At 42.7% G+C, this 22,145-nt stretch overlaps 3 protein-coding genes and 1 pseudogene across 3 annotated transcripts; 3 read left to right on the top strand and 1 right to left on the bottom strand.

The window, feature by feature from the left end:
* The first annotated feature begins 12,290 nt into the window (after positions 1–12,290).
* Positions 12,291–13,192, top strand: LOC115682860 (major strawberry allergen Fra a 1-3-like). Its single transcript, XM_030607219.2, has 2 exons — positions 12,291–12,579; positions 12,675–13,192. Exons 1-2 carry the CDS (start codon positions 12,396–12,398, stop codon positions 12,968–12,970), a joined length of 480 nt encoding a protein of 159 aa, XP_030463079.1. The 5' UTR covers positions 12,291–12,395; the 3' UTR covers positions 12,971–13,192.
* Positions 13,193–14,629: 1,437 nt separating this feature from the next.
* LOC115682852 (major allergen Pru ar 1-like) lies at positions 14,630–15,466 on the bottom strand. The gene is made up of 2 exons (XM_030607213.2): positions 15,202–15,466; positions 14,630–15,102 (listed from the first exon to the last, which is right to left on the bottom strand). The coding sequence occupies exons 1-2, from the start codon at positions 15,383–15,385 to the stop codon at positions 14,804–14,806; spliced, it is 483 nt and encodes a 160-aa protein (XP_030463073.1). The 5' UTR covers positions 15,386–15,466; the 3' UTR covers positions 14,630–14,803.
* A 2,187-nt stretch (positions 15,467–17,653) lies between these two features.
* Positions 17,654–18,542, top strand: LOC115682858 (major strawberry allergen Fra a 1-3-like). Its single transcript, XM_030607217.2, has 2 exons — positions 17,654–17,940; positions 18,039–18,542. The coding sequence occupies exons 1-2, from the start codon at positions 17,757–17,759 to the stop codon at positions 18,332–18,334; spliced, it is 480 nt and encodes a 159-aa protein (XP_030463077.2). The 5' UTR covers positions 17,654–17,756; the 3' UTR covers positions 18,335–18,542.
* Positions 18,543–20,539: 1,997 nt separating this feature from the next.
* On the top strand, positions 20,540–21,382 carry LOC115682863 (pathogenesis-related protein STH-21-like; annotated as a pseudogene).
* The last annotated feature ends 763 nt before the right edge of the window (positions 21,383–22,145 follow it).

Below are 22,145 nucleotides of genomic sequence, written 5' to 3' on the forward strand. Positions count from 1 at the left end.
TCGCCGTCGCCATTGCTTATCGCTGTCACCGCTGCTCGTCACCGTCGCCGCTGCCGTGCCGCCCAGCCAGCCAGCCAGGCCACTCGCCCAGAACGCCTGGCCGCCGTTGCCCGGCCGTGCCCGAGCCCATTGCCTGCGCCCAGCTGCTTGCCCAGGCCGTGGCTGAGTCGCCCAGCCCGTTTTCCAAGCGTCCCGGCTGCTTGCCCATTGCCCAGCCCGCGGCTGAGTCGCCCAAGCCGTTGCCCAGCCCGCGGCCAAGTCGCCCAAGCCGTTGCCCGCTCCTGGCCGAGCGCCACGCCGAGCGCCCTGGCCGTGGCCGAGCGCCTTACCGGCCATTTTTCCCATCGCACCCTCGCCGAGTTGTCACTGTTCACCCGGGCAATTTTGAGCACGTGTGGATTTTTCCCGAACCAAATTTAGGTAAGTGAGTTCCTAAAACCTACTTAGTATAATGAGTATTTTTAGACTTGTTTAGGGTGTGATTAGTACCGATTTAGTGATTAAACTTGGGTTAGGGCCAATTTATGAATGTGATTAATTGGTAGATTGAATTGCAATGATTATGTGGCATGTTTAGTGGCTAATTTATGTGGGTGTAATGATCGGATTGTCGTGGCGTTTATGGGTGAAATTGACGTGTGATTGGGCCGACTTGAGTGTTGAATTGGTAGGCTAATGTGATGAGTTTGTGATTGGAATTGGATTTGTACGACGTGTGAGAATTGTGAATTGTGATGTGGTGTATGTGCATGCGAAATGTCCAGTCAGGGACGAAGCCCAGATTGATTGGAGGGCTGACCTGAGGCATGTTGACGCGGATCGTGTGAAAGTGTGAAATGTCCAGTGAGGGACGGAGCCCGGATTGATCGGAGGGCTGACCTGAGGCGTGTTGACGCGGGTCGTGGGAAAGTGTGAAAGGTCCAGTGACGGACGGAGCCCGGCTTGATCGGAGGGCTAACCTGTGGAGTGTTGACCCGGGTCGTGGAAAGTTGCTCGGCCATGAATGCGAATTGAGTGTGATTGAATTGATTGAATATACGTGTGAGAATGGCGAATTGTGATGTGGTGTATGTGCATGCGAAATGTCCAGTGAGGGACGGAACCCGGATTGATCGGAGGGCTATCCTGAGGTGTGTTGATGCTGGTCGTGTGAAAGTGTGAAAGGTCCAGTGAGGGACGGAGCCTGGATTGATCGGAGGGTTGACCTGAGGCGTGTTGACGCGGGTCGTGTGAAAGTGTGAAAGGTTCAGTGAGGGACGGAGCCCGGCTTGATTGGAGGGCTGACCTGTGGAGTGTTGACCCGGGTCGTGGAAAGTTGCTCGGCCACGCATGCGAATTGAGTGTGATTGAATTGATTGAATATACGTAGTCATGGTGTTTGAGTGGCGATGTTGTATTCTTGAATTATTATTGCTTTATGGTGAATTGACTAATATGCAGAGTTGGCATGCAATTCGAGACGAGGTAAGTATGTTGTGTGAAAATTGATTGTGTTGGCTGGTGGATTGTATGTTAGACTCGTCTGGGTACGCATTGGCCTACGTGGGGTTTAGGTTGTCTACTTATTGAGATTTATCTCATCCCCCGTTGTTAAATATTTTCAGGTTTGGAGTGACGAACAGTCGTCACGTACGAGTTGGAGACCGGGAATGGTGTTGAATATTGATGCTTTATCCCTTTTGTGGATGTCCCCTTTTTGTATAGTGAAGTAGGCTACCCAATCACCGCCCCTTTTGATGAACGTGATTTAATGCTATGTTTATGGATGTTATAAGCAACCGTTTGATTTATGCAAGTGCTATCCCTTTGTCATTGTTGTTTGTCTGGGTTGATTTAAATTTGCTTCCGCTCGTGATTTAATTTGAGTGTTTTGTTTGGGTCGGCGACGCGTCCTGGGACGTCGCGTTCAATACGACCGTTGAAGGGGTGTCGCGAGCCCGTCGAGGTTCGGGGCGTGACATCCCTGTTGATTTGGTATCAGAGCAAGGTCAGCTCGATCCAAGTTGGTCGAAGCCCGAAGTGATAAGGAGCGATGACTTTGGGGTAGCCAGTTAGGGAGACTCGTGTGCCATGCGTACCCCAGACTGTGTGATTGTGGCTGCTGATTGATTTTATGCAATAATATGTGAGGTGCAGGTGCGTCAGGACTTGAGGTAAGTGCACGAACTCTGTTGGTTGTTATTGGGTGTTGTTTGTGATTGGCTGCCTGCTTAGTGAATTGTTGTTGTGATTCACTGCCTAGGGCTTTAGACTGGTATAGTTGGCCTAGGTTTATAATTCCTGTGTGGAATTTAGCAGGTGAGCATTTGTGAGAACCGGTAAGATGAGCAGCCGAGGTCGAGGTAGAGGTCGAGGTCACGTAACCCCGCTAACTGGAGTTATAGGGGATCCTAGGGTGGATGAAATCTGGAGGGTGCTGGAGGAAGCGGGAATATTATCGGGTAGACAGACGGGGAAAAGAAGCACTACTGTCGCCGCTGCAGCTGCCAGCGAGATTGTTGGGAATAATGGAGATCAGGGGAATAATGTGATTGGTGGAAATCCTGGTCCAGTGCGAGTAAAAGCGATTAGACCAATGTCCAAGCTAGTCGAACAATTTCTGAGGTTGAAACCCCCGAAGTTTGATGGGAGAGGCGATTTTAAGGTTGCACCAAGATGGGTAGAAGAGCTAGAGAAAGCTTTTGAGGTGCTGGGATGCACTGAAGAGGAGAAAGTAACCCTAGCAGTCTACCAGCTTCAGGAAAATGCAAGCGATTGGTGGAGAGCCACCATAGGTCAAGTGTTCCCCGCTAGTATTGCCCCGAATTGGACTGTTTTTACCGAGACCTTCAATGGCAAGTCTTTCTCGGAAAGTGCTCGAGAACAGAAATTGGCTGAATTCATGAGACTTCGCCAGGGTCAGAGGTTGGTGGATCAGTATGAAGCCGAGTTTGCAAGGCTGTCCAAATTTGCCCCCAGAATGGTGGAGGACCTAGTGGACAAAGCTAGGAGGTTCCGGGATGGGCTGAAGCCTGACCTTCGAAGTTAGATGATCTCATTGAACTTGAGGGGCTATCATGAGATCTATGAAAGGGCTCAGGCAATTGAGCGAGATCAAACGAATCGGGCAGCTGCTTCTGGATCGCGGTATGCCCTGGCTAGGGACAACCGTCAATTTGGGAAAAGACCTATGGCGGGAAATAGTCGTTTTGTCCCTCCCGTTCGGAGGAATATTGGGAAGCCAAACCGTTGTCAGAACACCCCGTGTAGGCTATGTGGAGGAAGACACGGAAATCGACATTGCCCGAATAGGGGTGGAGCATGGTTTACATGTGGTGGAAGGGGCCATCAGATGAAGGACTGTCCTAACAACAGGCAGGCCAGGCCACCTGCACTACTGCCACCGCCGCCCCGAAATGGAAATCAAATTAGAGCTATCCAACCGGCCAATCAGAATAGGCCACCGGCCCAAGGACGAGTGTATGCAATGGCAAGGAGGGAAGCTGAGGACGCGCCTGGCGTGGTCACAGGTACGGTCTCTCTCTGTGATCATACTGCATATGCCTTGTTTGATCCGGTGGCGTCGCATTCGTTTATATCTGAATAGTTCGTTAAATTATCTGGGATTGAGCCAAAGCCGCTTGAAGTTATGCTGTGTGTGACTACGCCGTTGAATGATAAAGTGTTGATTGCGTTTGGATGCCCTGATTGTAAGATAGTGATTGGCGATAGGAAAGAGAGGATAGATTTGGCAGTTTTAACCATGCATGACTTTGACGTGATTATTGGGATAGACTGGCTAGTCAAATAGAGAGCTATTATGGACTGTAGTAACAGGATGATCCAATTTAATCCGGTTGGACATCCTAGATTCGAGTTTGTGGGAAACCGAGGAGGAACCTCCATCCCTTGGATTTCGTCACTTGAGGTGACAAAGTTGTTAGATGAAGGGTGCCAAGGATTTCTGGCGTCCGTAGTTGACTCAACGGCCAGAGAGCCAAGGCTAGAAGACATAGCCGTTGTGTGCAATTTCCCCAATGTCTTTTCCCAGGAATTGCCAGGATTGCCACTTGATAGATAATTGGAGTTCGTGATTGAGTTAGCCCTAGGGACGGAACCGATCTCCAAGGCACCCTATAGGATGTCGTTGTCGGAGTTGAAGGAATTGAAGGTTCAAATGCAAGAGTTATTGGATAAAGGCTTCATTCGCCCGAGTGCATCTCCATGGGGAGCGCTAGTGTTATTCGTGAGGAAAAAGGATGGATCATTGAGGTTGTGTATTGACTACAGACAACTGAATCAGGTGACCATTAAGAACAAGTACCCACTACCAAGGATAGACGACCTGTTTGATCAGTTGCAAGGAGCATCGATATTTTCTAAGATTGACTTGAGGACGGGGTACCACCAATTAAGAATTAGGAGGAGGATATACCAAAAACGGCATTCAAGACAAGATATGGACACTATGAGTTTACAGTAATGCCGTTCGGATTGACTAATGCCCCTACTGCCTTTATGGATTTGATGAATAGGGTATTCAAAGAATTTCTGGATCAGTTTGTAATCGTGTTCATAGACGATATCCTAGTGTATTTGAAGAGTTTCGCCGAGCACGAGTTACATTTGGAAAAAGTCCTTCGGACCCTAAGGGAACACGCACTCTACGCTAAGTTCAGCAAGTGCGAAGTCTGGCTCTATCGAGTGGCATTCTTAAGACATGTGGTATCCAGAGAAGGAATTGCAGTGGACTCGACAAAGATTGAAGCCATCACGAATTGGCCGAGGCCAACAACAGTGACCGAGGTTCGAAGCTTCTTAGGTCTAGCGGGTTATTACAGATGCTTCGTGGAAAGATTTTCGGCATTAGCGACACCGTTGACACGGTTATTAAAGAAAGAAACGAGGTTTGAATGGACGGATAAGTGCGAAAGGAGCTTCCAAGAGTTAAAACAGAGGTTAAGGACCGCACTAGTGTTGACAATACCGTCAGGTCCCGGGGGATATGAAATCTACGGTGATGCGTCGCTGAGAGAACTGGGGTGCGTGCTAATGCAACACGGAAGAGTGGTGGCATACGCATCGCGACAATTGAGACCGCATGAGCAGAATTACTCGACGCATGACTTGGAATTGGCCGCGATTATTTTTGCTCTTAAGATTTGGAGACGCCACCTGTGTAGGGAGAAATTTCAGATTTATACGGACCATCAAAGTTTAAGGTACTTATTCTCCCAAAAGGAATTGAACATGAGACAACGTCGTTGGATGGAACTCTTTAAGGACTATGACTGCGAGATTATGTATCATCCCGGAAAAGCTAACAAAGTAGCGGATGCACTGAGCCGGAAATCGAGCATCGAGCATATGATGGTCAAGGAATGGACTCTGTTGGAGGGAGTTCGGGATTCAGAATTTAAGTTTGAAGTGAGTCATGTCTCAAGTCTTCTTGCAGCATTAAGGATTGAGCCGGAGATCCAAACTAAGATTAAGGTTTTACAGTCGACGAACCCGGAGATTCAGAAGATTCTGAGTATGGATGTCACAAAAAGGAAATCGGATTTTCAGGTATCTGAGGATGGGATTCTGAAGTTCCGTGGACGGTTGTGTGTACCCGGTGATGCAGAATTGAAGGAAGAAATTTTGTCAGAAGCTCACCGAAGCAATTACAGTATTCACCCGGGTAGTACAAAGATGTATTAGAACTTGCGACAACATTATTGGTGGAACGACATGAAAGTGGATGTAGCCAAGCACGTGGCCAAGTGTTTAACATGTCAGCAAGTGAAAGCGCAACATTGCAAGCCGGGTGGAATGTTGCAGCCATTGGAAATCCCTGAATTGAAGTGGAAACACATCACGATGGACTTTGTAATAGGATTACCAAGGAGTCAGAGGGATCATGATTCGATTTGGATGGTAGTCGACCGATTGACAAAGTCTACACATTTTCTGCCAGTGCGAAAGGACTTCGCCTTGGAAAAATATGCCGAGATTTATGTGCGACAAATAGTCCGTATGCACGGAGTAGTAGTGATGATCACTTCAGACCGTGATCCTAAGTTTACTGCCGCCTTTTGGAAAAGTCTTCATACGGCATTAGGAACGAAGTTACAATTTAGCACGGCCTATCACCCCCAAACGGATGACCAGTTTGAGAGGACAATTCAGACTTTGGAAGATATGTTGCGGGCATGTGTATTGGATTTTAAAGGTAGTTGGGAGGAACAGTTGCATTTGGTTGAATTTGCCTACAACAATAACTACCAGTAGAGTATCAAAATGGCACCGTTTGAAGCGCTGTATGGCAGAGCTTGCAGAACACCGGTTTGTTGGGATGAAGTTGATGAGAGGAGCATCACGGGTCCCGAGTTGGTTCAGCAGTCAATCGAGACAGTCAAGGTGATTCGGGACAGGCTTAAACCCGTTTAGAGCCGCCAAAAGAATTATGCAGACCGGAGACGTAGACCTTTGGAATTTCAAGTGGGGGACCACGTTTTCCTCAAGGTATTTCTTATGAGAGGATTGTCACGGTTTGGCAAAAAAGGGAAGTTGAGCCCGAGGTACGTGGGTCCATTCGAAGTCTTGGAGAGAATTGGCACTTTGGCCTATCGTCTCGCACTACTGCCGAATTTGTCACAAATCCACAACGTGTTCCACGTGTCTATGTTAAGGAAGTACGAGCCGGATCCGACCCACGTGCTGAATTATGAAGAAATAGATGTGGACGACAGAGTGTCGTACGTGGAAAGGCCAGTAAGGATCGAGGACAGAATGGAACGAGTGCTGCGGAACAAGACAATTCCGATTGTCAAAGTAATTTGGGAGCACCATGGAATCGAAGGTGCGACGTGGGAAAGCGAAAAGCTGATGCGACACCAATACCCCCATTTGTTCGAATGATTCAGTTGGGTTGTAAATTTCGAGGACGAAATTTTTGTAAAGGGGGAAGAGTTGTAACATTCCGAATTTCGACCCATTTTCGGGAATTATAAAACGTGTATTTCGTCAGTGTGCTTATAACAAAATCTCGCCCGGAACTGATCACTCTTGGGTTATTTCTTTTTAAATTAGAGATTTCGCTAGAATCACACTCGATCGAATTTGGCCATTATTTAGAGCCCGAAATTTGGTGTCAAATTTCTCGGAGTTTCGTGATGAATTTAATTGGACGGTGTCGATATTATTGTGGCCAGTGTCAATATTGCCTGGGATAAGTGAAAAGTGAAATTTGGATCGGGTGGATTTGGACTAGTAGACCTTCCTCGTAGTGTGTTTTATTTGATTATCTTTGGTCCTTTTTCCTAATTTATAATTAGGATTTTCGTAGACCGTCAGATCATTTTCGGATTCGAACGTGAGCTGTTGAATCGCGATCATTGCGTTGACTTTCTTTTTCTCTCTCTCCTTTCCCCCCTCTGCCACGCCACCTCACGCACGTTTCCTCCCCTACGCCTGTCCTTTCTCTCTCTCTCTCTCTTTCCCCATGCAATGTCCCCTCGCACATGTCCCCTCCTGCCCATGCAGGACCTACCCCCCGCCCCCTCTCTCTCCTCCTTTTCTCTTCTTCTTCATTTTCTTCTTCTTCCTCTCTTCTTCTTCTTCACTGGTCTCCCGCCCCGACTGTTTCTGCTTTTGCTCTGGCTTCCTGCTTGCTGCTCGCCCGGCGTTGCCCGACCGTCTCCCCAGCCCAGCCACCGCCTCCACCGTCGCTCTAGCGGAGCCGCACCAACCCCCGTCGCCCCTGCGACTGCCAGCCCGCAACCGCACCAACAGCTCGCTCAGCCGCTCGCCGGCCGGTCCTGCGTCGCCCAGCCACCAATCGCCGTGCCGCCCCGACCACCGTGCAACCTCCCCTCCCCCCGTTTTTCTCTTCTCCAGCCTCTCCCTGTTTTGGCCGAGCTCATCGCCGAGCTCGTTGCCGCCACCGTCGCCCGTCCCGCCGCCGTAGCTCATCGCCACCACCCAGCTTTCTTCCCCCCGAGCCACCGTCGCCGCTGCCTTGGCCGAACTGCTCATGCCTTGGCCGAGATAGTCATCGCCAACTCGTCAACCCACTAGCTTGCCGCCGTGTCGCCGTCGCCACTGCTCGTCGCCGTTGCCGTTGCTCGTCGCCGCCGCCGTGCCGCCCAGCCAGCCAGCTCGCTGGCTAGCCAGGCCACTCGCCCAACACGCCTGACCGCCGTTGCCAGGTCGTGGCCGAGCCCATTGCCTGCGCCCAGCCGCTCGCCTAGGCCATGGCCGGACTGCCCAGGCCGTGGCTGAGTCGCCCAGTCGCTCACCCAGCCCGTTGCCCGCCCGTCCCGGCCGCTTGCCTGTTGCCCAGCCTGCGGCCGAGTCACCAAAACGGTTGCCCGCCCGTGGCCGAGCGCCGTGCCGAGCGCCTTGCCAGCTATTTTGCCCGTCGCGCCCTCGCCCGCGCCAAATCGTCACTGTTCACCCGGGCCATTTTGAGCCAGTGTGGATTTTTCCCTGACCAAATTTAGGTAAGTGACTTCTTAAATCCTACTTAGTATAATGGGTATTTTTAGACTTGTTTAGGGTGTGATTAGTACCGATTTAGTGGTTAAACTTGGGTTAGGGCCAAATTATGAATGTGATTAATTGGTGGATTGAATTGCAATGATTATGTGGCATGTTTAGTGGCTAATTTATGTGGGTGTGACGATCGGATTGTCGTGGCGTTTATGGGTGAAATTGACGTGTGATTGGGCCGACTTGAGTGTTGAATTGGTGGGCTAGTGTGATGAGTTTGTGATTGGAATTGGATTTGTACGACGTGTGAGAATGGTGAATTGTGATGTGGTGTATGTGCATGCGAAATGTCCAATGAGGACGAAGCCCGGATTGATTGGAGGGCTAACCTGAGGTGTGTTGACGCGGGTCGTGTGAAAGTGTGAAATGTCTAGTGAGGGACAGAGCCCGGATTGATCGAAGGGCTGACCTGAGGCGTGTTGACGCGGGTCGTGGAAAAGTGTGAAAGGTCCAGTGAGGGACGGAGCCCGGCTTGATCGGAGGGCTGACCTGTGGGGTGTTGACCTGGGTCGTGGAAAGTTGCTCGGCCACGAATGCAAATTGAGTGTGATTGAATTGATTGAATATACGTGTGAGAATGGCGAATTGTGATGTGGTGTATGTGCATGCGAAATGTCCAGTGAGGGACGGAGCCCGGATTGATCGGAGGACTGACCTGAGGCGTGTTGATGCTGGTCGTGTGAAAGTGTGAAAGGTCCAGTGAGGGACGGAGCCTGGATTGATCGGAGGGTTGACCTGAGGCGTGTTGACGCGGGTCGTGTGAAAGTGTGAAAGGTTCAGTGAGGGACGGAGCCCGGCTTGATCGGAGGGCTGACCTGTGGGGTGTTGACCCAGGTCTTGGAAAGTTGCTCTGCCACGCATGCGAATTGAGTGTGATTGAATTGATTGAATATACGTGGTCATGGTGTTTGAGTGGCGATGTTGTATTCTTGAATTATTATTACTTTATGGTGAATTGACTAATATGCAGAGTTCGCATGCAGTTCGAGACGAGGTAAGTATGTTGTGTGAAAATTGATTGTGTTGGCTGGTGGATTGCATGTTAGACTCGTCTGGGTACGCATTGGCCTACGTGGGGTTTAGGTTGTCTACTTATTGAGGTTTATCTCATCCCCCGTTGTTAAATATTATCAGGTTTGGAGTGACGAACAGTCGTCACGTGCGAGTCGGAGACCGGGAGTGGTGTTGAATATTAATGCTTTATCCCTTTTGTGGATGTCCCCTTTTTGTATAGTGAAGTAGGCTACCCAACCACTGCCCCTTTTGATGAACGTGATTTAATGCTATGTTTATGGATGTTATAAGCAACTGTTTGATTCATGCAAGTGCTATCCCGTCGTCATTGGTTATTGTTTGGGTTGATTTAAATTTGCTTCCGCTCGTGATTTAATTTGAGTGTTTCGTTTGGGTCGGCGACGCGTCCTGGGACATCGCGTTCAATACAGCCATCGAAGGAGTGTCGCGAGCCCGTTAGGGTTCGGGGCGTGACATAAGTGGTGGAAAATGGTATTGCATTTTTCTTTCTTTTTTTTTTGTTGCTCCAATGGAGCTTTTGTGAGGAATGTTTTTTGTGTACTTTTATGTTTCCGAAGGGTCTGCTGTTTGTGTGTAAGGTCATTTCACAATAAAACTTGGAAGACAATTCAGCGATCCATTAAATTAGATTGCGCTTGCTTGGATTTTCCCCTGAAAGATGATCACCCCTTTGTCGTAATCAAGGTTTAATATTGCTCCACTTATACGAGAGTTGCTTCAAATATCCTAAATTTTCCACTTATGATTATCAAGAAGTCTCTAGTGAGGAGACAAATAATTGATATATGTAAGGCCGACGTGACTATGGTTGGTTATGGCATCTTGGTTTAGATGCCCATTGTGGGCCAACCATCCTAGTGCATATAAGTCCCGGGGTTAATTAGAATAGAAGCCAAAAATACATTTCTTAATAGGTTGAGTGTGTTAATGATGCTATTGTGCCTCTTCAAAGTCCCAAATCAGGTTATTAGTGTGGTCCAACTAAATATGTTGATGGGCTCAAACTTGAATTCCTTCTTGGTGATCTCCCTAAATTAAGGTATTGAGTTTCTTTTCTGTGCTCCCAATAAATGGTATCAAATCAAATGGTTGATTGGTGGCACTCGCAATGTGTTTTGGTGTTCAGTGAATATTTCAAGAAAGAAATATGACCAATGTAGTTTTGGGCAGCCTTCATGGTGCAGTCTAATGGAAGAGACCTATAGTGGAGGTGGGTGTTGTAGTGTAATAACTCGGTCCCGATTATAACCTTCAGGATTTGATCTATTGGAATGAAGGTGGGTGTTGGAGATATGAATTGGGACATGTTGCTGCAGAAGGATATATGAATTAAGGAGGGATGGACCTTAATACTAAGCTTGCACATGAGTGGGAGATTATTGAGATGCGCATGCGAGTAGTGTTAGAAAAGGCATATATTATAGAATTGTTATGGTGTGGAGCAGTTAATATATAAAATTGGCATATAACTCAAGAAATGGAACCGAGTCCAATTGGATATGTTGATGGATTCGGACTTGAGCTTTCTCTTGGCGATCTCCCTTAATGAATGTATCTAATTTCTATTGGGCGCTCCCAACAATACCCGTGATTGTAGCCACACTCAAGAGAAAGTCCACAGAAATGGTGATTTAGAAATTCAAAAGTCAATGATAGTTCAATCCAAACTAGTCACTTCAATAAAAAAAAATCCATAAATTTTAATTTTTATGTAATTTAATTGTAAATTGAATTGGGTTTGTTTCCTCACTCTACCTGCCATTATTTTAATGTTTTTTACTTGAAAGCTTAGTTGTTTATTTTTCTTATTTTTTTTATTTTTTTGCTTTCTTCAAACTTTTCTTTCACATTGTTTTGTAATCTTTGATATATTTATTAATGTGGTGCCACTTCAATGCCAACTATGCGAAATAATATTTAAAAATGCCGCGTCGGATTCCGGCATGTCATATCATCAAATTTGACTGCCACCTTGCAAAAAAGATCAAATTGCTCCCAATAAAAGACATTTATGATTTGATTGCACAAATTCAAGTGTTTAGAACTTCATTATATATTTGGACAAATGTTTACTACTGTTGCTGCCACTTTTCCAAATTTATATGTTGTGACTGTTGTTGGTGTTTTAGATAAATAAAAGTCAAATTGTGTTCACCGCAAGATTTATATTAAATGAAAGTTAATTTTAATAGTTTTAGAATTCTAGTTGTACCTCAGTGCATATTAACACGAAAACTTCTTTTAATGCAATACTGGAAAATAATATCATAGCCGCCTAACTTTTATGTCGATAAATCCAATTATGTGAATAGTTCGAACATCTACATAATTGAGCATACAGTAGACAACATGATTAAATGTTTGGAGAATCTTAAATGATGAGTTCGAACATCTATATAATTGAGTAACTAATATATAGAAGAATTCATTGTGGGCATGCTAAATAATCTATGAGATTCAATCTACATGTGAAGTTTATATCTCTATTAATATCGCCATTTTAAATTGTAGTCCGCCCGCCAAATTGGTGAACCCGACAGGGACAAAGAATTATAGTCCTTTATGTTTGATCTATAATGAACTTGTCCTTTTCCGTGAACTTCTAGATTCCTGGTGGCTCTGCCCCATGAAAAAGCTAGAAAGGCTTAAAAAGCAAGGCTGATTGGTCCAGTTCGGAGTGCTTTGAATTTTGAATGCTTATGGACTGCTAAACACCTAACTAGCCTATAAATACCAACTGGTTCTCTTCATCATTTCATCAGCTCAAGCCTTCTTCAACAGCAATCACACCAAACTCTTCCATTTCCTACTTGAGTTCATTTCTCTTTGCTTCTTACCAGGCAGACATGGGTGTCATCACTTACTCTCAAGAGTTCACATCTGCCGTCGCTCCATCAAGGATGTTCAAGGCTTTGGTCCTAGACTCGCACAACGTCATTCCCAAGATTGTCCCCGGGGGCATTAAGAGTGTCGAGTTCATTGAGGGAGATGGTGGAGTTGGCAGTATTAAGCAGACCAACTTTGGCGAAAGTAAGTCGGATAATAGATGTTTATCTACCATGTTAAGTTCATTGATAAACTGCAGAGCTAAGAATTAATCTTTTCACTTTGAATTCATGTAACAGGTGCTCACATCAAATACACAAAGCACAAGATTGATGCTCTTGATGTCGATAACTTTTACTGCAAATATACTTTGATCGAAAGTGATATCAAGTTCGACAAAATTGACTTCATTGTCTATGACGTGAAGTTCACACCAGCTGATGATGGATGCGTCTGCAAGATGACTAGCGACTATCATGTTAAGGAAGGTGGAGATCTCAAGGAAGATGACATCAAGCAGGGCAAAGACAGGGCTATGGGATTGTTCAAGACAGTTGAAGAGTACCTCTTGGCCAATCCCGGTGTTTGTGCTTAAATTGTCTTTTCAAAATCCTTTGGAGTGATAATTATTGGAAATTGAGGTGATTTGTTCTGTATGCTTCTTTCTGGCTCTAGCTTGGAGCTTTTGTGTGAGAAATGGCCTTTCTAGTGTCTTTCTATGTTCTAAAGGATTTGTTGGTTAAGTATAAGGTCGTGTCAGAATAAAACTTGAAAGAGCAATGAGCGATTGATGCATTGCCTCGAATTTTTCTCTAAAGTAGATCTCCCTTTGTGATTATCATTCATCAAGTCGAATTTGCTTGCGAATTTATTCTATTCCCACGTCAGTTGCCAAATTTTCTTCTAGCCCTAAAAGAAAAGTTATCCTGAACTTCTCTATCCAAATTATGATGCTCGAACATTTCGAATTATGGGACTGTTATTTTCATTGACTATAACTTCATTTCCAATCCCATCTAATCAAATTGGAAATTTATTGCAGCTTGAAAACTCAGAAATTTAACTGAATTGATGCGAATGAGTTGCTTGCGGCTTCCAAAAAGCAAAGCATTTGAGCCGAAAGGCAGGCAAAAAGAATTTTGGAGAGCATCAGAGAAACAGAGGACTCTGTTTTGGTGGTGTTACTTGGTCGGAGAGTGTGAACAAAGCACCCAATAAAAGTGAGATAAGATATCACCTGCTTAAGGATATGAAAAGCTAGGTTGATTCAAATCCATCAAATCATAAAAATCTAGTCTGTTAATAATATAATATTGGTTTGACGGGGACATATATTTCAATTTTCGTTTAGAGATTTTCATTTATCAATCTCAATGAATGTGGATTGTAGAGTCGTTTCAAGACAGGGACTTTTGTGCAATTGCCTCCCATGGCTAAATCCTAACACCAACAGCGAAAACTATTTGTACGGACGATAATTTCTTTTTCATGAAATATAACTTTACCTCAATGATTAGAAAGAAAAAAATTACCACCCTGAAAAACTAGTTTTTCATCATTCATCAACAAGGAAAATCTTTACATAAGCGTTTCTTTTTGCATAGTATTGAGATAAATATATAGGTAATTAAGCTGTTTTGAAGAACTAATTTTTAAACCAAGTTGTTAAATATATGCTAGTCGTGGAGCACTATCCACCATTATTTTCAATTGGTCAGCACATACTATCAAAGCAAGTACGCCCTTCGGTGTAAAAATTGTGATTCCAGATGAATCGAGACTGGTCTAAAAAAGGCAAGGATCGGAATTATTGCAAAGGGTAAGAGGACACAAGCAAAATATTGCTCTCCTCACTATTTTCACATATGTTCACCTTCTTTTGATTTCTCACATATTACCATTTCTTTTGAATTTTATTTCTCTATGTTAGATAGGAAAATAGGTTGTCTTCAGAGTAATTAAGAGCAGTTATAGCATATACAAATGTCGAGAAAATTTTATAATAAGCTGTATTATTTATTCTTGATTCGAAGGTTCTTACTATCACTCTCCCACTGACTATCAAATCGAGAATGGCCAAGGCCGTATGAGCATAAGTTGAACTTGAGAGTTGATGAGCATAAGTTGAACTTGAGAGTTGATAAGCTTGAGCACCGGTAGTCATGATCCTGAGATGACAATCATTCTTACAAATCCGTGTGAGAAGATCGCCCCTAAGCTTCACTTTTGTAAGTGAATTCAAATAGAAAAATAGTAACATAAAACTTTATTATCATTTCTCAAAGTAATCCATTTATTTCAATGTGCGAAACTGATGGACTTAGATCTCCCAAAGCAAATCCAATACATCATGCCCCGAAAGAAAAGATTACTGAAAAATCCTCACACAATGTTTTCTAGAAAACAAAAGGTCTAATTAGAATGCACATCAAGCATAAGCATCGGGATTGGCAGAAAGGTACTCCTCGACGACCTTGTACAACCCCATAGCCTTTTCTTTGCCTTGTTTGATGTCCTCTTCCTTAAGCTCCACACCAGCCTTTGCGTGATACTCACTGGACATCTTGCAGACACATCCACCATTGCTTGAAGCCTCAAATTTGACCTCGTAGACAACGAACTCAATTTTATCAAAGATCACATCGCCTTCAATCAAGGTGTACTTGCATACTAGGTTGTCACAGTCGAGAGTATCAATCTTATGTTTCAAACACTTCAAGTGACCACCTGGCATAAATTGAAGCTCTTGCTTAGAATCACTACAATAGGAATTAACAAGAACGACAAATTCAAGTATACGTATCACGGATTAAGGACGATAGTTACCATCGGCAAAGTTAGTCTGCTTGATGCTTCCAACTCCTCCATCTCCTTCAATGAACTCAATACTCTTGATGCCCTGGGGGGCAATCTTGGGGATGAGATTGTGGGAATCGAGAATCAAGGCCTTAAACATTCTTGATGGGGCAATTGGGGCTGTGAATTCTTGGGTAAAGGTAGTGATGTCCATGTTTGGTTTTGAGACTGAAGATCTGAAAATGGAGTAATGTGAAAAAGATTGGCTTGAAGGAAGAAGAAGACTGCTGAGTTTGCTGTGGAGATGTTAAGCAACAACTTGATGGGTATTTATAGACTCTAGGAAATGTGTGTGTAATGGTTTAGTTGTTTTCGCTGACGAAGAATTCGAGTTCAATCTATTCGTAGCACTCCTCTTTGGACTGGCCCCACTTCTAGATGGAAAAACCTATATAATCACACTTATGAGATGGACCAAAGTCTAAAATTCTAGAAATAATAGGCCTTCAAATGAGCCATCCTTGTCATTGACCGCCGTTGTACGGAAAATTCTATATGATAGCGAGATGGATGGAACACCATTGTTCTCCAGAAAACGGTGTTCTTTTCTTCTCTCTCTATCTTTCTCTCTCTCTCTCTTCACGATTAATTTAAAATATGGCTGGGTGACCGACATATGAGTTGAACAATCTTAAGTATATGCGATTTAGCTTTTGTTTGCTCGTTCGGTCAAGACATTCCATAATTATCAATTTTCTTTTGCATCCAACTTTTAGGATGATTTAACATGCATATATTCTGCGTTTTATGTACTATTATAATAGGGGCAAACAAAGAATTTTCCAGAAGAACCTAGCTATGATAGTAGAGATAAACCGGCTCAATTCATTCTCTACAAATCTAATAATCTTATATCAGCTAGTATTTAAGCATTACCATTTAGCATTAGGTTAAGTTACTCTCAAAGGTTCTTATATTGTTTCTATTACCGTTAATTGACAAAAAAAAAAAGTAGCTATCACCGACAAATATGACAGACACGGAGTTTGAAGTGGAAAAATTATTCACTACCTCATTAACAAACTATAATTTTATGCACTCGAAAACGGTTTGTTTTTTGTCTGATTAGAAAACTAGTCTAGCTTGGAGCTTTTGTGTGAGGAATGGTTTTGGATTTGTTGGTTTTGTGTATGGTCATGTCGCAATAAAACTTGAAAGAGCAATTGATCAACTCGACAATTGTTGCATTACCTTGGATTTTGCCCTCCCGTAGATCTCCTTTTGTGATTATCATTGCTTAAGTTGAAATTGTACGTGAATTTGTTCTATTTATACATCAGTTGCTTAAGCTATCATAAATTTCCTATGGCCCTAAAAGAAAGTTATCCCAACACCTCCAAGGTTATCCCTTCATGAACCTTGAATCCCGAAAGACCAAGTGGCCCAAAACTATCCTTGATGCACACTTATTTTGAGCTATATTGCCTTTCGCGGAGGACCTCTGGTGCCATATGTAGCTGGAGCAATATAATGCGGACATCGAGACATCTCTAGTCACTTTCCAAATCTATTATCCGATGAGTGATGCCCTGTTGATTGATATATAAGCTAACACCTACATTAAATAGTCGACAACTTATGTGATTATTTAGAATACTTCTTTAAAGGCTTGGCCCATGCGGACCGGCTCAAGTTGTTATGGTCGATATAAGAGGTGTGGTTTGAGGACAAACTAAACCCGTTATGGATCCAACAAGGCTATGTTCAGTGATACATAAGGAGGCCATCATCACACAAGTACTTCTAGGACTTGACCCATATGAATGGGATTGAGTCGCTCCATCACCCAGCTGACCACTACCGACTAGCAACGACTCTTGCCGGCGCCCGAGACCATTTTTGGTGTTAACCAGAAAAAAGGCCATTCCACAAATTGCAATACACAAAAATTTATGAATTCATGCATAGTTGTATTATTATTTTTAATTCAAAAGATATATCTGATCTGTATCTTAATATTCGAACGTGATGACTTGGAAGTCGACCAATTTCATTGTTCAGCGTTTACAATCTTTAATAGTTTTACTATTCTAGTAGTGCCTCAGGTAATATTATGTAAGGACTTCATGTAGTACAACAGTCTAATGTTGGTAGTCCTATTTAATCACGAGAATTGTTGCTTGAGAATGTAGTAGTTAGGATGATGAATGCCTTTAGATTCCTAGATAACAAACTGGGCATCTTATAAATTAACAAGTTTATAAGAAGATTATAACAGGTTAACTTACAATACAAGGTTGATTTTCATCGTGTTTGAAAAATGAAGTCTTCCTTCTTCATCTTCTAGATAACCGGTGGCTCCGCCCAATAGGAAATGCAGAAACGCTTTAAGCAAGTCACAATGGTCCAATTTGGAGTGCTTTGAACTTTGGATGATGATGGACTGCTGAACTATCAACTTGCCTATAAATGTAAAGTAATTCTCTTCACCATCTTCATCAGCTCAAGCTTCTTCCATAGCAATCACTCCAATCCCTTCTATTTCCCAGTTGAGTTAATTTCTCTTTGCTTCTTACAAGGCAAACATGGGTGTTGTCACTTACTCTCAAGAGTTCACATCTGCTGTTGCTCCATCGAGGATGTTCAAGGCTTTGGTCCTTGACTCTCACAACATCATTCCCAAGATTGTTCCCGGGGGCATCAAGAGCGTCCAGTTTATTGAGGGAGATGGTGGAGTTGGCAGTATTAAGCAGACCAACTTTGGCGAAAGTAAGTCGAATAATAGATCTTTAAATACCATGTTAAGTTCATTTATAGACTGCAGAATACATAATTAATCTTTTTACTTTTGTGAATTCATGTAACAGGTGCTCACATCAAGTACACGAAGCACAAGATTGATGCTCTTGATGTTGAGAACTTTTACTGCAAATATACTTTGATTGAAAGTGATATCAAGTTCGACAAAATTGACATCATTGTTTATGAGGTGAAGTTCACATCTGCTGATGGTGGTTGCATCTGCAAAATGAGTAGCGACTATCATGTTAAGGAAGGTGCGGAGCTCAAGGAAGATGACATCAAGCAGGGTAAAGACAGGGCTATAGGATTGTTCAAGACAGTTGAAGAGTACCTCTTGGCAAACCCCGCTGTTTGCGCTTAAATTGTCTTTTCAAAAATCCTTTGAGTGATAATCACTGGAACTTGAGTGAATTATTTTTATATGTTTCTTTTTGGCTCTAGCTTGGAGCTTTTGCGAGAGCAATGGTTATTCTAGTGTCTTTCTATGTCCAAAAGGATCTGTTGGTTATGCATAAGGTTATGTCAGAATAAAACCCGAAAGAGCAATGAGCAATTCAATAATTTATGCATCGTCAAACCGTTATTTTCACTGACAATGACTTCATTTCCCATCCTCGAATTTGAAATTTTTGGGGCTTGAAAACTTAGAAATTTGACGGCATTGATGCGAATGCTTGTGGCTTCCGAAAAGCATACAAAAGAATTTTCATGCGCATAAGAAAAACAGGGCACTCTATTTTAGAGAAGCTGAATACATATTTTGACAATTAATCCACTGAATAACATGGTGTGTTAGCACTTCCTTCAAATTGTTTCTTGACATCGAGAAAATGCTTCATGAGACAATTATTTCGCATCTTTAGTACTAAGAGCGATAGTGCTAATTTGTTTGTAGACCTTTTTGACTCGAACTTGATGTTTAAGCCTCTTTAAAGTAATAACGTTTGGACTAATTCTTTTTACAATTTGTTATTAACCCGTTAGGATTGGCACCTCATAGGATTTTTAGCTCGAAATTGTAGGTCATCTGTTCAAATTCTATCAATTGTGAGTAAATTGCTCTGTGTTAGAGCCACTTCCACTAGTGAAAAATTTACATGGGACTTTCAGGATGTTTCATAGGCCTTCATATATTCATATCTCTGTGCTCCTGCCTCTTAATTATTATAGGAAAGGAAGTACTTTTTTCCTAATAAATAATTGGTTTGCCAAACCTAATATCGATAGTTGCCATTCACACTTGGCAATCATGATGATTTGCGGTATTCATTCCTTGACATAACGAGCAATATAAATTAGGGGATTATCCAATCAATTATTGGATCCGGTGCAACCTGTTAGGATGAACATGAAATATCCAATAATTTATTATCGAGAGATTGTCAAAAGGGAACCAAAATTTGAACCCCACATGCCTAATTGGACCAAGTTTCAATTTAGAAAGTAAAGCCAATGAATTGTAAGCCTAATAGATATACCAACTACTCGATGATTCAACTGTTCGATGCATAATTTTATTGCACTGGTACCCATCTAGACTAGATGCACCTCAACATCGTCGATTAGCATCATTTTGTTGATTTTTTACATAAAAGAGCTTTTCTTTGGTTCCCACTCAACCTGGAGACAAGTTTAAAGTTGGAAGGGTTGAACAACGAATTCCAAAGTCTCCACTACACGGTCAAAGGATTAAACTACCGATGATGTTTTCATTGTGTATGATCTAAAATTAATCACTCACATTTTTAAGGCTGGTGGGACAAAAATTTAATAAAGATAATTATCCTCTCTTGACCCCATTCATGGGATATCCTCCAAATTTGACGACTACTGTTCAAGAGCTACTTGAACTGAAAGGTCGGTCGTCTTTGACTTTTTTGCCTCTTTTGTAAGTCAAGTACTTTTCATGATCTTCTAGATTAATGACGGTCCGTACAGTGTAGAAAGCGACAAGAGTTTGGAAAGTGGCTGCTTGTAGTCCAATGTGGAGCGCTCCTATGAATTCTGAATAGTACCAACAAGAGTGACAAAAATTTGCTTTCAAAATCAATAGGTCAATTTTAGATGACCAGTACAATCTTCACATTTGAATTTGTCTTTTTCAATCACCAAAATGACAAATTTTTTACCAGTGGAGAAATCAACACGTACAGAGGTCAAAGTCTATCCTCAGTCATTGTGTAAACTACTAATAGGGTTAACAAAATCACAGAAGTCAATCCCATAGATGTGGGGGTCCATCCAAATTAAATAAGCAGGTGTCATTGTATGACTTTAGTCAAATTTATCGGATAGCGAAATTGATGGGCGTTGCAACTAATTCATGGGTCCTCTTACCTATTTTAGGATTCTCAACCATTTCCATAAATTTGTATTTACACAATCGTGGGTCCATATACTATTTGGAAAGGAAGAAAAGTATAGGATGGTGGCTAACCTCTGACGAGTCGGTTTTGGAGCGCTCTCAGTATGAACTCTTGATAGTGTGAGATGAGTAGCAAAATCAATAAAGCCATTCATCTATAAATACCCATCAGATGAATACTCTTCTCGACATCAACAAGAACTCAAGCTTCTGCACTAAGCTGAGCATCACTGATAATCCTTTCAAATCCTTCATACTGCTGTTTCTTCTATTTTATCAGGAAAAGAAATGGTGGTCACTAGCTACACCCAGGAGCTCATAACTCCAATTGCTCCATCTAGGATGTTCAAGGCTTTGATTCTTGATTCGCACAATCTTATGCCCAAGGTTGTTCCTCAAGGGATCAAGAGCATCGAGTTCATCCAAGGTGATGACGGGGCGGGAAGCATTAAGCAAACCAGCGAAGCATTAAGCAAACCAGCTTCACTGAAGGTTAGTCTTTATGTGAATTAAAGTTGGTACCAAACATAAAAATATGTTTGCTGTTGATTGAATGTCAATTAGTGTGTTAACTAAAGCAGTTGAAATTTCAGGTGGTCATTTGAAGCAATTGAAGCACAGGATTGATGCCATGGATGCTGAGAACCTTGTGTGCAAGTATACTTTGATTGAGGGCGATGTACTTTTCGACAAGATCGAGTCTATTTCCTTACGAGGTAAAGTTTGAACTTCAAGTGATGGCGGATGTGTCTGCAAGATGACTAGTGAGTACCACACTAAGGCAGGTGCGGAGCTCAAAGAAGAGGACATCAAACAAGGCAAAGACAAGGCAATGGGATTGTACAAAGTTGTCGAGGAATACCTTTTGGCGAAGCCAAATGTCTATGCTTAAAACGTTTTCTTTGTGCTTCAAATGAATTGTACTTCACATATTTTGGCTATGGTGTTTGTCTCGTTCCTCTGCAGTTGCAAGACCGATACTTGAGTCATGAAAGATTTCTTGTATTCCCATATTATATTTATAAAGAAACGATTGTCATTTGATTTGAGATTCAGCTAAAACAAATCATGTAAGTGCAACTGACTGTCACTATCCAAATATGTGGTTAGGGTTGATTTTTTAAAGAGCTGAAGGACGGATAGGCGATCCATAGTTATCGGTAGCGGCACAAGTAGAGTTGACGGGCAAGGACTTGCTGCTGATGATCATTAGGGATGGTCTAACTGTCTTTAAGGACGACTTTGTTTGTCGCCTGTAGCCATTTTTCTTGCAGTCATATCAATCGTGTCTGAAGCCTGAACTAGTTTTCGCATACCATATATTAAAAAGGAGTAATTGGATTTTACACTTGGGAGGAATCTATCCCTCTGACATATACGTGCAGAAAAGAGGTTTCCTCAAAAGTTTTTTTTTGGTAAGGAAAAAAAAATATATAAGGTTTTATAGAACTTAATTAAGTTACGATATCTGTAAGGACCAACTGGTAAGTAAACCTATTGATGTGTTTCTAGTATGGGGCATGAATCTCCTGTCTCCAAATCGAACAGGAGCTTACCACTTAATTTCTTCGTAGATGAAAAAATGAAGAATTTTCTTATAATTTCAGCAGTAGCTAATTATATGTTATCTGCAGAAAGAGGTTCGAAACATTACTTTTAAAACATCAATAGACTGCGCTATATCAAAAGGACAGGTGTTTTAAACATGGGCGTCACTACCTTTATCCAAGAATTCACAACCCCAATTGCTTTTGTCAAGAATGTTCGAGGCTTTGATTCTGGATTCACTCAAGCTCATCCCCAAAGG

The sequence above is a fragment of the Syzygium oleosum genome, unplaced genomic scaffold (genome assembly GCF_021117445.2).
Source record: "Syzygium oleosum isolate NSW1041296 unplaced genomic scaffold, Sole_v2.1 Sole_v2.06, whole genome shotgun sequence".
Lineage (NCBI taxonomy): Eukaryota > Viridiplantae > Streptophyta > Magnoliopsida > Myrtales > Myrtaceae > Syzygium > Syzygium oleosum.

What these genes read in the sequence shown, in the direction of transcription:
- LOC115682860 (XM_030607219.2), top strand. Translation starts at nt 12,396, where the DNA reads ATGGGTGTCATCACTTACTCTCAAGAGTTCACATCTGCCGTCGCTCCA. An exon ending in GCAGACCAACTTTGGCGAAA is followed by an intron (nt 12,580 to 12,674) that starts GTAAGTCGGATA and finishes TTCATGTAACAG; the next exon opens with GTGCTCACATCAAATACACA.
- LOC115682852 (XM_030607213.2), bottom strand. Translation starts at nt 15,385, where the DNA reads ATGGACATCACTACCTTTACCCAAGAATTCACAGCCCCAATTGCCCCA. An exon ending in GCAGACTAACTTTGCCGATG is followed by an intron (nt 15,103 to 15,201) that starts GTAACTATCGTC and finishes AATTTATGCCAG; the next exon opens with GTGGTCACTTGAAGTGTTTG.
- LOC115682858 (XM_030607217.2), top strand. Translation starts at nt 17,757, where the DNA reads ATGGGTGTTGTCACTTACTCTCAAGAGTTCACATCTGCTGTTGCTCCA. An exon ending in GCAGACCAACTTTGGCGAAA is followed by an intron (nt 17,941 to 18,038) that starts GTAAGTCGAATA and finishes TTCATGTAACAG; the next exon opens with GTGCTCACATCAAGTACACG.